The 16,450-nt window shown below is 41.8% G+C and overlaps 1 protein-coding gene across 1 annotated transcript in view; it reads left to right on the forward strand.

Annotated features, from left to right (window-relative positions):
- Window positions 1–1,190: 1,190 nt before the first annotated feature.
- LOC148525209 (interferon-induced transmembrane protein 1-like) overlaps window positions 1,191–16,450 on the forward strand; it is a 29,288-nt gene continuing 14,028 nt past the window's right edge. Inside the window, exon 1 of the mRNA XM_088470979.1 lies at window positions 1,191–1,513. Within this exon, the coding sequence (XP_088327105.1) occupies window positions 1,262–1,513 (252 nt within the window). The 5' untranslated portion in view covers window positions 1,191–1,261. The remainder of the gene's footprint in view (window positions 1,514–16,450) is intronic.

A 16,450-nucleotide genomic window follows, 5' to 3' on the forward strand; every position in this document is an offset into this window, starting at 1 on the left:
TGTTTATCCCTACTATTGTCTGGAAGTAACTTAGTTGTGCTCTATATATGCCTCTCCAAAAAGTTGCACAAAATCACAGAGAGACATCAACAGCAGTAAACACACTGAGGTTAATACGGAGTAATAAAAGTGAGATTTTGCAGGTACTATCCAGTACAGTAGTGAACTATACTGTGGGAGCTCAGAGACATTGGACAGGATTCAGATCCGGACATAAAGCCAATATTTGCGCAGATTGAGCGATTGTTAGACATAGAGCACACGTATAAGTCGCACTGTGCACACACAGTGATTGAATTGCAAATATGTTTGTACAGATGATTCACTCACAAAGTGAGTGACAGGTAGACAGCATTTGGGGGTAGTAACGGGGGTCCGTTAGGAAAATGAAGATGTATTGGTAGTGTTTAAATACTGTTTTCTGGGCATCCATAAATTAGCCACTGCTTTCTTGCTCACAGCCCTCTCCATTTCTGGAGACCCATTAAGTCTGCAAAAGCTTAGACTAACCCAGAAAGCTGATGTCCGCCTGATCTATGTTCAATGTTTCCGGTTTTGTGTGGGGAATCTTTGCATCTCTGCCAGTGTGTGGTGTAATGAAGAGCTGCTGTGGAAGAAATTATTCCCCAGCATGGTAACTCCAGTCTGTAACCACACCATTTACACCCTTGCCACACTGGGGTATTACACATAGTGAGCACCGGATGTGGGATTTCAGTGGGTGTCTCTAAGCACTGGATGGCAAGTGAGTCATTAGCATATTTTTGCAATTGCTATCCGTAAGAGATTGCAGCTGCGATGACATTTGCTTGCTGGCCTGAATCAGGCCCCTTATCAATAGTAAACACATTGGCCCTAATTCAGGACTTTCATTTATACTAACAAAGTCTGGAGAATGCCTCCTTACTTGCTTGATATATTTGGGTGTGCCATCACCCTAGGAAGCCACCACAGCATTACTGAATTATTATCCAAGAGTGCCGGGCATAACGTGGATGTATATATATATATATATAAATATATATATATACTGTATATCTATATATCTATATACATTCTGGGGCGTCAATATAGTTATACTTATTTAAAGTGAAACTTAAACCTGTTGGCTAATCATTGCAGGGAAATAGTGTTCTCTGAGGCACCAGATTCCTCCTTCCCCTCCCACCAAATAAAAAGCCAACATTCTCTCCACTGCTGCACACATCTCAGTGAGCTCGACAGGAAAGCTTTGAAAGTTTCCTCTGCTACAGTACAGTACATGGGAGTTATGGAAAACAGTGATTATGCACGAGAGCTGAACTCGCCACCTCTGTACACTGCCCAGGGCTACGATCCTCTGCAGGAGAAAATGATGCTTCGGAATAGCCCAAGCCAGCATATACAGTCCACTGTGGTGACCATAATGCCAGAAGATCCTCCTGTGCGAGATCATATAATCTGGTCACTCTTCAACGCCATGTATATGAATTTCTGCTGTCTTGGGCTTATTGCCCTTGTGTTCTCTGTCAAGGTAAGCAAGTGATTCCTTATGCCCATTACCAAGAATCTTCTACAGTAATATAGATAGAAATGTTACTCTTTGGCCTATAATGCAGCAAAATGATATTTTTTATGTTGTTGGCTCAATTTTAGGTCATTAGCCAACAGTCCTTTCACCGTCCAACCCTTTCACAATAATAAAATTCCACAATTTAGAGCAACCCTGGATTTCTGGCTGCTATATCCATAAAGGAAAATAATGTCTAAATCTAACTATCCAAGATTAAGGTGTCCCTTCATAAATATTATCGTACAACAGTTTAACAGTGTTATCATAATCCACATTATAAGAAGCATAAAACAAATTGTGTTTTCTTTCCAAAGTGCATCTTATTTAAGCTGTTATATAACTAATCTATAGTGAGCATACACAGAATGAACATATACTTGCAGACAATATGCGTGTTCTTTTTTTGGGGGGGAGGGAGGTGGGGGGAGTGAACATTTGCAGTTCAAGTAAAGCTTTGGAGCTCTAAATTTGGTAATCCGGGGGTATATTTATTATGGTTCAATTTGAGATTCATTTTTATGAATCTCTGAATTCTCCTGAGATCAAATTGAGGGCTTGATTCAGACCCAGTCACAAGGCTGCATTCGCACGCATCCGGCCGATGTTTGCAATCTGTGCACGCGTATAAGATGCAGTGCAAACCAGTCGTTGCGATCTGGAAGAGATTGCAGCCAGTACATAGATGCTCCGCAAGCGTGAGTGACAGGACGTGCAGTTTATGGGTGGTGACATGGTGGAGGTCGATGATAACTGGGGTGTGGTGGTGCGAACGCAGGCGTGTCTGTCCATTTAAACGCCATTACAGGGGCGTACATAATTAAGACGCATCATCAGCATACACGTCACATGGCTGAATTACACACAGCAGCATTCACATTGCTTGCACTAGGGTAAGGTCAGCAACAATTGTGTATGGGTGCGATGTTAGCCGATGTTACCGATTGTTTAAGACACTTTCTGGAGATGACGTATATTACTAAGGAAAAGTGGGCGTTTTGTGTCAGGCTGGTGGGCGTCTAATTGTGCTAATGTTTTGCTTGCGATCGCAGGATTTGCATACTTTGACTGAGGACGGCTGCGTGCGAACGCAGCCTTGCGACCGGATCTGAATCAGGCCCTTAACTTGAACAGCAAAATCCCTTAGCAAATCTCTAATTTGCTAATAATGGATTTTGCTTTTGATTTTCAACTCAAATTCGATCTTGTTTCAGTTTAAGACAGGATTTGCTGTTCGATTTTGCATGCTCATGTCCTAATTGAACAGCAAATCCCACTCCAAAATGGTGGCCATTCATTGGCTGAGAGAGGCGGGGACTGACCTCTCTCAGCCAATGAACGCTCAGACATGGCTCTACAAAGAGAGAAGCCGCGTCTGAGCTCTTCATTTGGGAGGTAACCATCGTGGTTGTTACCTGTTGCGTGGGTCGCGTTTCTCGTTTTTTTATTTTACCAAGTGCTTGGATAACTATAGAGAGAAAGGGACCAGTCCAGGTAATGTAGGTGAGTATGTGTGAGTGTGTTTGTATGTAATAAAACTATACTGTTATGGTGTGTGTGTGTTGTGTTTAGTTTATGAACTACAGGTACCAGCAGGCCCTTTCTGTCCCGCATGCTGGTACTTGTGGTTCTCCAAGTACCAGGATGCGGTGGGAGGCTTGCTGGGTCCTGCAGTTCTACTGTAAAGACAATGTTTACACACATCTTTTTTTCACACTACACTTGCACTATCAACCCACCACCCACTGCCCAGGGGTGGCGGGGATAGCCTAGGCCAGGGGTGCCTTGAAGAGTGGGACCCCTGTATTGGGGGGTCCCCATCTCACCAGGGAATTCTGGCCTGGGCTGACAAACGGTCAGGAGTAATATTTCGGCTGGGGAACCCGGTTATAGGGTTTCCCTGGCTGTGACATCCCCTCCCCCACTAGAAAGGGTCCGGTGCTGGTTGTGGAAATCACAGGGGAACCCTATGCATTTTTTCCCCTGTAATTCCAGAACCACGACTGGACCTGAGCATGGTGCTGGTTGTGCTAAGTACAGGGGAAACCCTTAGCAATTTTTTCCCTGTACTTACACAACCAGGACTGGCTATGAAAAGTCTCGGGCTGGTTGTGTATTTAGGGGAGGACCCCAAGTCTTTTTTTTTGTAAACATTAACTCTTTCCAAGCTTTTTAGAGTAAGAAACATGCATGCATCTCACTGATGTATGCATGTATCTGTGTCAAATCGAACTGCTCATGCTGAAAACAAATGCATGAAGTTCTTCTATTCATTTGGGGATTTGCAGTTCGAGTTTGAGTTCATTTTTCATTCGATTTACAAATCGAATGTTAGTAAATGAAGGGATCCTATTGTTCTCTATGTGAAAACATCGATGTTTTTCAGAAATTCGATATAATTTCAAATTACTTTTTCTGTTCGATTTGACATTCGATTTTGCCTATAGTAAATCCTTTCATAAAAAATCGAACCAAAATCAAATGCAAAATCGAACAAAAGACAATATCAAACTTTAGTAAATTTACCCCCTAGAGTGTTTACAGGGGTGGGGGATGATGAAACAGATAGACTTGATGTTTTGTTGCTCATTGCAGCTAGTTTATATGAAAAGAAAGTGTTATGGATTGTGTCTGAAAATGGTGAACTCTTGGGAGGTACAGTACACCAATTTTTTTGCAGACATTTTTAATTTCTATTATATGCCTTTTGGTCATCAGCAATCTCTTATGCTTAAACAGGCCCAGCAACTAATGCTTTGGGTCACCCCTTCCCTGCGTAGGTAGAATTTGAAATAAGCAGGGCCTGTGTTCATGACCCCATTGATACTCACGCCTGAAGCCGCCTTTGTCTCTTCAGCCCATGCCCTCTATATCTCTCCGACCATGGCCCCATGTATCTCCCAGCAATTGCCCTTGTGTTTCTCCAGCCTCATGCCCCCTGTGTCTCTCCAACCTCATGCCCCCTGTGCCTCTCCAGCATAATGCCACCTTGTGTCTCCAGCCTAATATTTCCAGGGAGTCATACATAAGTGAACCAGCTGCTGGGCTCCTTAGTTAAAAAGGCTCCCCCTTCATAGCTATCCCAGGTTGAATAGTACAGAGGTTCTCACTTTGAGGTAGTCCAGTCATGTGGACAAAACGCGTCTGCGATCTCCACCTCACAGTGAGTCCGACCCCACACTCACTAGTGTGGTTTCTCCTGTATCCGGCATGCAGTGCTGCTGGCGCAACACAATCAGCGTCCGGCGTCCAGTATAGCAGAACACTAAGGCACCCGTTGGCTGTGGTGACTGAGCATTTCCTGTCCAACATAGCAGCGGGTACATCAGCTGCTATGTTGGACAGAGCATTAGCCGACGCAATCCGGTTCTCAGAAACTGTCATGGAATCCCCCTACCAGCGCTATTCAGTCGTGGGAAACTACAGACTGACAGCGGCAATATAACTTGCAGCTCTAAAGTCCAGATCCACATCGGACAGAAAAGTTTTCTCTTCGAGGGTGGCCTCCCCAACTACTGGTAATATGAATTTACTCTGATATTGGGCCTGATTCACTATAGTTCCCAATTCTGCTAATACGCACACACCACAGTTGCTAATATCAGTGATGCTATTTAAATGTTTGCATTCACGTTGTGAACGCAGCCTGACATAAGGACACCCACTTCCCCTTACTCACATCCGTCTACTAGGGCAACATAGCGCAACAATTGTTAACATCGAGTAACATCGGACCCATAAGCACACTTGCACAAGCCCTGACCTTACTCAGAAATTGCTTACATCGACGCACGCTACCAGTGCTATGACTGCTTATGGCCACGCAGTGGATAATTTATGCACGCCCCTGCAATGGCGTTGAAATGCACTGGTGCACCTGCATTCGCCCGACCAACCCCCTGCCACCACACACAAACGGCACCTCCTGTCATTCACTCTGCTCTGGGTCTGCGTAGCCTCTGCAAACGCAATTTTCATTGCAATTGCTAGTTCATGCACGCGCACTGCGATACATAGCATGCAGAATGCAACAATCAAAATGGTTATGGGGTTGGGTCTTAAAGGGCGTACTAAAGAAATGTTATTATAGTATGTAAACAAGTGACTGATTAATATGACATAATGGTACGTATAATTCATGTTTAATATGAAATAGTCGCTCAGATAAAATATATATACATGAATTCATAAACAATATATTACAGTGATTCTGATGCATGAATAAAAATAAAATAAAATAAAAGTATGGTATATACTAAAATACTGTACTATTAATTAAAAACATGTAGTCCAGAATTGAGCGGATATGTGCAGATTAAAATTATGGATATCAGTCCAAATAGTAAGTTATGGTTTTCAAATGAAGTTGGTATTCAATTGTATTAAAAATTAGTCATGCACTCTGCGGTACTTCCCTTTCCGTATAAGCAATTGTAGTCCAAGGATCCTGTATATCCTAATGATGCTTTGTTCCTATATATTAACTTAGATTTAACCCTTCGAAAGGGGATGCTTTTATTAGCATAAACCCCACTGTATATCACGTATTTGTAAAGTCACTGGCTGTCTGCCATTACCACAGAAGTAAGGGAAATGATCCTTGTTGTGCGCGCACCTCCTACCTTAATTCGTACTGTAGTAGCAGGTTTAGCGTGGCGGAGTCCTGTCAGGCATGAGGGTGTTGCACACTCATTACCTATGCCGTGCATTGTATTCTATGTGCTGGCGGGTCCTCTGCACTTCCAGTTCCTGTGCATGCCGGAGGTGTGGGTAGTTGAGAGCAGTGAGCGGCTAGTCAGCAGCTGAAAGTAGTATGGGCAGTACCGTCCGGCAGAGCTCTTGCCAGGGAAGCTGTCCTGATTATTTCTTGCTGCGTTCCGTTGGTCTCCAATGCAATGATCGAGTGGAGACAGATGGTGGGTGTGTCTGCAGTAGGTGTGACCAACGCGTTTCTCCCAGTCGGGCTTTGTCAAGGACAATGTTTCAGGGTTTTGGCTACAGGTTGTCTATTTGTATCTGTTCCTTAATTGAATCCTGTTGATGGTCGTTAAGCCTCTAATTACAGCAGCCTCAGTGTTTGTGATATCTATAAAGTGTTCTTTCACATATCTTATAAATTCTGTTCATAAATAAGTACAGAACAGCTGGTATAGATCTTATAAGCTTGAAAATGCTGAAATAAAAATATAAAAAAAAAAAAAAAAAATTATGAATAGAAAGTAGGATGCAAATAGATTGAAAATAAAATAAAAATATGAAGCTGAGAAAGTGAACGTTGCTGATAAAAACATAAGGAATTAGGAATGTTTTGGTATTTGATATCTAGAGTCTTATAGGTTAATTCCTGTGTTGACCGCATTATGGAAATGATAAATGATCTAAATATTTTGTGTGGGGCTCTATCTAGGATCTAGATCTGTCCTGGATATTCCATTACTGTTTATTGGTTTTGTTCCCCCTTTTCCTTTTCCCCTCTGTTGTCATAAGCTCACTTTTGTGAACTCTCCAGAGTCTGAGCTTGGGATCCCGACCAGCAAATAATGGGTGGGGAACAGGGGGCAAGTACGCACGGGTCCAATCTGGTGTAGGAGAGATGTTATACCTTACAGTACCTGCACTTTGTGGGGGGGTCTCCCCCCCAGTACTACACAGGCCCGACCCTTCTTAGCTTCCAAGTTCAGATGGTATTTTTTTGGCGTTTCTAGGGTGATATGACCGTAATAATTACTCCATCCATCGTGGGGCCCACAGGGACCGCCCCATGCCCGAATCCCCGTGTGCCGATCAGGAGCCCCCTTCCAGAAAGTTGGAGAGCTCAAAATCAATGTTGAGGCCATGTGGTGTTAAAGTTTTTAATTCAAATATCCATTTGCTTTCTTCCCTTGACATGGATCTAATATGGTTACCTCCCCTCCATTATGCTATATTAATCATTCATTTGTTTACCTACTATATTAACATTTCTCTAGTGCACCCTTTAAGACCCAAGCCCATAACAATTTTGAATATTTAAGTGATCTAGGAAGGGATCACAGAGGTCTGTGGCAGCCCCCCTCCCCCCCCCCCCTTTTTTTTTCAAAGGAAGCTAATCTTTCCTATTTTACACCATTTCCCTTCCCCCCTTGTCCCTAGCACCAGAGGAAATAGCGCAGATACACTTCTAAATGTAAGCAATTTATTCACCTTTCAGCTGTCTGTAGCAGGTTTCCATTTATACATAAAACATAACTTTACCTGACCCCCCTCTTTCCCAAAGAACACACATTTCATTAACAATTTTGAGAAGATGTATACGGATAGATTAGAAAGGTTGGAAAACATCTTCTCCACTAGGGACAAAGAGACGTCCGAACCCCAACCAATAGGGTATGAAACGTTTTATACACTATTTATGAGGTTAGAGAAATTACTATCTCTGGAAATTAAACAGTGGTGGGATAGCAATACTTTGGAAAAATATATAGAGCATAAACTGGTCCCAAGAGGCCTGAGGATGTTCAAATACCCCACCTTCATCCCATGTGATGAAAACATGGAACAGAAATGGGATGAGGCTCTGGATGAGTGCTCATTCACACTAATGAAAATAGTGATTGAGGACAAGAAAAAGTCACTGGACAAAATCAATAAAGAAATTAAGACAATTAGGGATAAATTTCTCCCCCTAGCCGAAATGGAAGACTATTAAAAATTTAGACACACTAACAAATGACAAACTAAGGAGGATTGAAAATGAAGCAATAGATATATATAAAAAAAAGAAAATTCCTAAGAGACAAAACAGATTATTTGGAGAACAACAGGGACTGGAAGAAATCCAGAAGTACAGGCCATATTAACAGATGGAAACAGGGAGGAAAAAAAAGGACATCTCCCTGGGAATCAACTAAACAAAATCAAGAGTCATATACAGCCCATAAATGGAAACCATTCCAGAGATCGTAGGCTATGCACAATATAGCTTACACCGGAAATAAAGAAAGAACAGAACACAGGTCTAAACACTCCACAGACATGCATGAATCAAAGAATAGGGACAAAGATGGAACCATGATTCAAAGGAAGGACAATACAAATATAAATACCTGGAGGAAAAAAGCAAGACTGCCTCACATTAGAACACCTCCAAGATTTACGGCAAGGAATAGAGTTTACCCACCGTATAGGGAAAGCAAGTTTAGGTTTGAATGGGATCAAACTAAAGGTTTGCTGGATACAAGTAAAGTTAAGGAAAGCTATAGAAAGGAATGATGAAAGCACGAGATGAGGAATTACAGGAAACAATAAAGTTGCTGGAAAATATAGAGAAGTCAACCTCTAGTAGAACTATATTATCAGAAGGACAAGAAACCGAAGACATGACAGAGGAAAACTTGAACCTTTTTTTAGAAATAGTCAGGGAAGATCTTCCACCAAACATTCTAATGGATCCAAAACAGAAGAGAAAACAATTCTGCATAGAAAGAGAAGAGTCAGACGAGGCGTCAGAGGAGGAACCACACGGAAAGCATACAAAGAACACCAAAGAAGAACCAATAGAGAAGAGAAAGAGAACAGAAATATAGGGATATTCAACCTCAGTCAATATGTACTAACTGAAGCGGAGAAAAATCTACTCAACAAGAGCCTTAAATTCGCCCCCTCCAATAGCCTCAATGAATTTCAAACGTTTATAGATTTGAACATTTTTTCAAGAAAGCTCACTCTTAAAAAGTTCTTTCTAAAAACTGGACAGAAATCAAGAGAGAAAGATGAAGATCGATTCATACACACAAATTTAAGAGAGAAATCAACCTTCTATGCAACCCACATAAAGGGTGCCTTTATAGAGACTTTCCAAAAGGCGGTAGAACTGGATCTGGAGAAACTCAAACAGAAAAAAAGAAAAAAAAAAAAGTACAATCTCACTAAAGATGAAAAAACGTCTCCCAAAGCTTTAACCAACTATAAAACCAAAGTCATTAACTGGCAGATATGGGGTGGGGGGGGGGGGCATCGTCATTATGGACCTGGAGAAATATGATGAGGAGGCAAAAAGGCTCCTTTCGGATAAGGAAACATATGAACCTCTCCCCTTAAACCCCACGGAGAAATACAAAAAGGATTGGATGCACTTTTGCTTGAAGGCAAAAGGGAAAATATATTGAATAAACAGGAATTCAATTACCTCACACAGGGGCCCATTTATTAAGGATTACATTTTGCAATGCGATCAGGGCATGCAGTACCGCCCATGATCGCATTGCAAAATGCGATCATAGCGGCCGAATGTATGACCCGGCACATGCAGGGAGACGGGCTCCGAAAAGAGCCCGTTCCTGCGATGTGGCCGGAGCGCATTCTGGGCTGCTGCGCATGCGCAGTCCCTCGGACTGCACATGAGCAGCGCCCATTGCCGGCGGAGGGATCTGGCAGATCCCTCCGCCGGCTGAAATGCGGTAAGTGCCCATAGGACACAGCGGCTAACGCTATCTTCAGATGGTGTTAGCTGCTGGGGTCGATATCGGGAATGCTTCGCATTCCCGATATTGATACATTTGGCAGCATCGCATCCCCCATAGAAACCTATGGGGGAGGCGGCTGCCGGCGGCAATGGAGGGATCGCAGCAGGTATCGGATATATACATACATTCGGGGAAAACAGGTGTTTTCGGGGAATTTACCTCAAATGCACTTTGATAAATGGGCCCCATTGTCACATCTAAGATTACCGTTTTTTTACTTCCTTCCCAAAATTCATAAGGATTGCAATAACCCACCAGGACGACCAATAGTGTCAGGAATTTCTTCACTTACCACCAATTTATCAGAGTATATTGATCAAATCTTACAACCATTGGTATCACTACAACCCAGTCATCTCAAAGACACAACACAAGTATTACATGTACTGAACGAAACGGAATGGGAAGCAGGTTATCAACTTGCAACTTTCGATGTGAAAGCACTATACACTTGTATAGAACATGACAAAGATTTTGGAACAGGACTACGAAAAAACTTTGATTGAAACAGCATTCCGAGAAGCAAGGGAGATGGAGAGAAATAAATTACTAACATACAAAGAAAAAAAGGATTTAGATCAACAACAACCATTATTCATCACTCAATATAGCAATCAATATAGGGACTTGGAACGGATTGTACGAAAAAACTGGCATATTCTACTAAAAGATGATCTTCTGAAAAAGATACTTAAAGACAAACCTACATTCGTATATAGGAGAGCCTCAAGTATAAAACAAAAACTTGTAAAAAGCTACTTGTCACCAAGCAAGAACTTTGGTAATACTAGCCAGAATTGGCTCAACAATAGGAAAAAAGATTTTTTTCTACTGCAATCATTGCAGAGCATGTAAAACCACAAAAAGAAAAACAACTGCTCCTATTGTGAATTTTGTTTCCCACATCACAAGAAAAGAATATAGGATTAGAGAAAAACTAAGTTGCGAGTCCAAAGGCACCATTTATCTACTATCATGTCCCTGTGGACTTCAATATGTTGGACGTACTATAAGGAAGCTGAGCACTCGTCTTGGAGAACATATGAGAAATATTGAGAATGGATTAAGGACACACAGTGTCTCTGAACATTTCAACCTGCATCACAACAGAGACTCGTCCCTACTCTCCTTTCAAGCCATCTCCCTAGTAAAACCATCTTGGAGGGGAGGTAACCATATTAGATCCATGTCAAGGGAAGAAAGCAAATGGATATTTGAATTAAAAACTTCAACACCAAATGGCCTCAACATTGATTTTGAGCTCTCCGATTTTCTGGACGGGGGCTCCTGATCGGCGCACGGGGATTCGGGCATGGGGCGGTCCCTGTGGGCCCACAATGGATGGAGTAATTATTACGGTCATACCACCCTAGAAACGCCCAAAAAATACCATCTGAACTTGGAAGCTAAGAAGGGTCGGGCCTGTGTAGTACTGGGGGGGAGACCAACCACGAAGTGCAGGTACTGTAAGGAATAACATCTCTCCTACACTAGATTGGGCCCGCGCGTACTTGCCCCTCTGTTCCCCCTCCCATTATTTGCTGGTCGGGATCCCAAGCTCAGACTCTGGAGAGTTCACAAAAGTATGCTTATGACAACAGAGGGGAAAAGGAAAAGGGGGAACAAAACCAATAAACAGTAATGGAATATCCAGGACAGATCTATATCCTAGATAGAGCCCCACACAAAATATTTAGATCCGGGAAGGTAAAAGTACAATTGCGCACTGAGCTGTAGCCTATAGGAAGTTAAAATATTTAGATCATTTATCATTTCCATAATGCGGTCAACACAGGAATTAACCTATAAGACTCTAGATATCAAATACCAAAACATACCTAATTCCTTATGTTTTTATCAGCAACATTCACTTTCTCAGTTTCATATTTTTATTTTATTTTCAATCTATTTGCATCCTACTTTCTATTCATAATTTTTTTTATTTTTTATTTTATTTCAACATTTTCAAGCTTATAAGATCTATACCAGCTGTTCTGTACTTATTTATGAACAGAATTTATAAGATATGTGAAAGAACACTTTATAGATATCACAAACACTGAGGCTGCTGTAATTAGAGGCTTAACGACCATCAACAGGATTCAATTAAGGAACAGATACAAATAGACAACCTGTAGCCAAAACCCTGAAATATTGTCCCTGACGAAGCCCGACTGGGAGAAACGCGTTGGTCACACCTACTGCAGACACACCCACCATCTGTCTCCACTCAATCATTGCATTGGAGACTAACGGAATGCAGCAAGAAGTAATCAGGACAGCTCCCGAGGCAAGAGCTCTGCCGGACGGTACTGCCCATACTACTTTCAGCTGCTGACTAGCTGCTCACTGCTCTCAACTACCCACACCTCTGGCATGCACAGGAACTGGAAGTGCAGAGGACCCGCCAGCACATAGAATACAATGCACGGCATAGGTAATGAGTGTGCAACACCCTCATGCCTGACAGGACTCCGCCACGCTAAACCTGCTACTACAGTACGAATTAAGGTAGGAGGTGCGCACACAACAAGGATCATTTCCCTTACTTCTGTGGTAATGGCAGACAGCCGTGGACTTTACAAATACGTGATATACAGTGGGGTTTATGCTAATAAAAGCATCCCCTTTCGAAGGGTTAAATCTGTCTTCAGTGTGGCATAACACCTAAGTTAATATATAGGAACAAAGCATCATTAGGATATACGGAAAGGGATGTCCCAACTAATTTTTAATACAATTGAATACTAACTTCATTTGAAAACCATAACTTACTATTTGGACTGATATCCATCATTTTAGTCTGCACATATCCGCTCAATTCTGAACTTCATGTTTTTAATTAACAGTACAGTATTTTAGTATATACCAGACTTTTATTTTATTTTATTTATGCATCAGAATCACTGTGATATATTGGTTATGAATTCATGTATATATATTTTATCTGAGCGACTATTTCATATTAAACACGAATTATACGTACCATTATGTTATATTAATCATTCACTTGTTTACCTACTATATTAACATTTCTCTAGTACGCCCTTTAAGACTCAACCCCATAACCATTTTGAATATTTAAGTGATCTAGGAAGGGATCACAGAGGTCTGTGGCAGCCCCCCCCCCCCTTTTTTTTCAAAGGAAGCTAATCTTTCCTATTTTACACCATTTCCCTTCCCCCCTTGTCCCTAGCACCAGAGGAAATAGTGCAGATACACTTCTAAATGTAAAGAATGCAACAATCGACCGATTCGTGCATCTTTCCAACTGCGATCCAAGCTTAATCTGCTACAAATTATTTATTGAGTGACACCTTTGCTGCTACATAATTGCAACATTGTATCATATACCCACTGTTACTAATGACTCATAAGGTAACCTGCTGATATTGGAACTATTTCTGCTGGTATCTGTATCATTACAAATTACCCACAGGTGCTACTTAGATAGGTTTTTCCCGATATCGGATATGTTTGTATTGAAAGGAATATATTGTGTCTATTTGCATTTGTGATGCTATTTTTTAAATATCTTCTATATATTTTATTTATGCACACCCATACAATGGCGTTCAATCGGACCGTCACACCTGCGTTTCTCCAACCACTCCCCCATCACCACCCCCAAACGCTGACTACCTGTCATTCACTCTGTGATAGCTTACCGTGCTCTGTGTGATCGCAGTGCAATTGTGGTGTAATCTTTGCTCACATGCACTGCTATGCATGCGCAGTATGCAACAATTGTCCAACTGCGTGCGCTATTGCAGCTGCGATCCATAATGAATCAGGCCCTCTACTCCCAAAGCTGAATCAGGCCCATAGTTTGCACTGTCAGTGAGAAGAGTCTGACTGATTTCCTTTTCAAGAAATGTGGACTAGAATTGTCTAAAATGTTATATTCCTCCATATCAAACCTTCAATTATTTACAGGTTGCTGCAGTAAAGCTGAAAGTAAAAATTGTTTGTGTGACATGGAGTAGCTTTTAGCAAGTGGGGAGTGTTAAGATATGGAGCACGCTACTGGGCAGTCTCCATGATCTCCTATAAGGAGGCATCAATCTATAACCAAGATGGCCACCATTACGTCTTCTGCACATGCACGGCGTCATCTTTCACTGTGAATGAGCACCACAGTGGGGCACAGGTTTGACCCACATAGCTCTTAGAGACCCTGTGATATACTGCATTATATGCTGCTATCACCACTTATAAAAGAACTGCTACCCACATACAGTGGTGACCTGTATGCTCTGCACAAGTTCCGCTCCATCCAATAGTCTGTATGTGTGTATGAGTATGGCTGTATGATCACATTACTGCTTAATAAACCACCCCACTGGTTAAGCACTGAGGGAAACGCTGGTGTATACCATTAATCAGCTAATACCATCAACAATAGTACACACATATTCAACAAACAATATGTCAAATACACAAACAGGATAACAATTCTTGAGTAACATATATGACACGCTGTTCATAAAAGGTAACACCTGAGCAACTATAATCATAGTATGTCAATGGGGATCACTGATTCAGTTAGTGCCTGGTGCAAATCAAGGTGTTTGATATATATTGTGATAAGAAACCCTTACAGTGTCATACTAACCAGTGGGGGACTTGGCATACCGCACTGCTGTTTTTATTGTCTTACTATTATTTCCATTAATATGAAACATCACTAACTGTAAGCATCATTTATGTATTTATTAATAGTTATTTATATAGCACATACATATTTCACAGCACATTGCAGATAATATTTTATTCATTCATATCAGGTCCTGCCTCAGTGGAGCATACAATCTATATTCCATATCAAATGCACACACAAACACACTAGGGTGAATTTTGTTAGCAACCAATTAATCTATCAGTATGTTTTTGGAGAGAAGGAGAAAAATGAGGCCAGGACTGCCATCAGAGATTGTAGGGCCCGGCTCTGACAAAATAGGCATCCCCCTCCACTTACTGAACCAGGGCTACCTATTTACAGTTCTTTGATTATAGTTACTCAGTTGTCACTTATTACAAATATCATATTACAAATGTTACTTTGTAATTGTTACCACTGTCATATTGTAAACCAGATAAAAATGAACATTTATGTAATCATTGACCTTTCTCATCATTTATACACAGCAGATACTTCCAAGGTTGATTGCTCCAATATCCAATGTTAGAATATTACCAAAGTGGTCGGACAAGCCTCAACAGTGAACAGCTCACCAAGCACATTGGCAATCCATGGGCCTGAATCAGCAGAACGCAGATTCCTGATGTTCTGGAATCTGTGCAGGTGCCTGACCCTTACTGCACATGTGCAGTACAGATCCTGTGTGATCGCACTCAGAGTGGCTGCAGACTGTCAGTCTGCTGCCGATTGTGGGCGGGAGAGGGCAGTGACGGCCTCCGCCACAGTTGGGGGGGGGGGGGAAGAGGCCAGGATCTTCATCTGATGGAGATTTCCTAGCCTCTTTTTCTCATCTGCAGCGGCTGGCTTGCGTGACCCCATGCGTCATTTAGCCGGCTGATGTTCCCGCAGATTATCTGATGCTGCATTGTACAATGCAGCTCTGATAACTTATGCATACAGGAGGCTTGACACCTCCTGTTGTATTACCATAATTGCAAGGACGGAACTGCTTGTGTGCAGCTTTACAATTCGGTCCTAAGCTAAATCAGGCCCTCTTTGCAAAATATATACATACTATGCAAAAACAAAAATAAGGTCCCATTTTAGAATGTAAACAACCATGCAACTCTCCATACATCAAAGAGCACCACTAGAAAGACTCCTCATTCACCCCTATGTCTCCTTTAAATAATCTGGCTCTACAAAATTAAAATTAGTTTTTTTGCACTACGAGCTTTGCAAACATCAACTGTTTTGTAAACAGCTCCATTTTTATTTGGAAACCTTTTATTTACATAGATGTTTGTAGCACACAAAAATCAGTATCTGAATACTTAAGTTTGAGAATATATTAGCACCCGGTTTTTAATGTAATCATACTGGCCTAAGGTGGGAAAGGTTTAAATATTTTAAATATTTAAATAGTTTCAATATCTTCCACCTTTATCCTTTCCCCCTTGCCTCCTTCCCATATCTCCCCTACTCTGTCTGCCTTCCTCCCTCTCCTGTCCCACTACTACACTTGCATTCTCTTCTAGCCCACCATGGTCCTACTACCCCACTGCTAATCCCTCCTCCAACCCTCCTCTCCATGCCACCTCATCCCACCTCCATCCACATCTCGTTAAACTCCTTCTACTCACCGCTTAAAGGTTCCCTTCCCAGCACTGGTGCCTGCACAATCTCTCCACTCTATTCATCTCGGTCCCCAAAATGAATCTCACATACTCGTTACAGTAATCCAGAAAATCTCAA

This window comes from Taudactylus pleione, unplaced genomic scaffold (genome assembly GCF_031769625.1).
Source record: "Taudactylus pleione unplaced genomic scaffold, aTauple2 ptg000109l, whole genome shotgun sequence".
Lineage (NCBI taxonomy): Eukaryota > Metazoa > Chordata > Amphibia > Anura > Myobatrachidae > Taudactylus > Taudactylus pleione.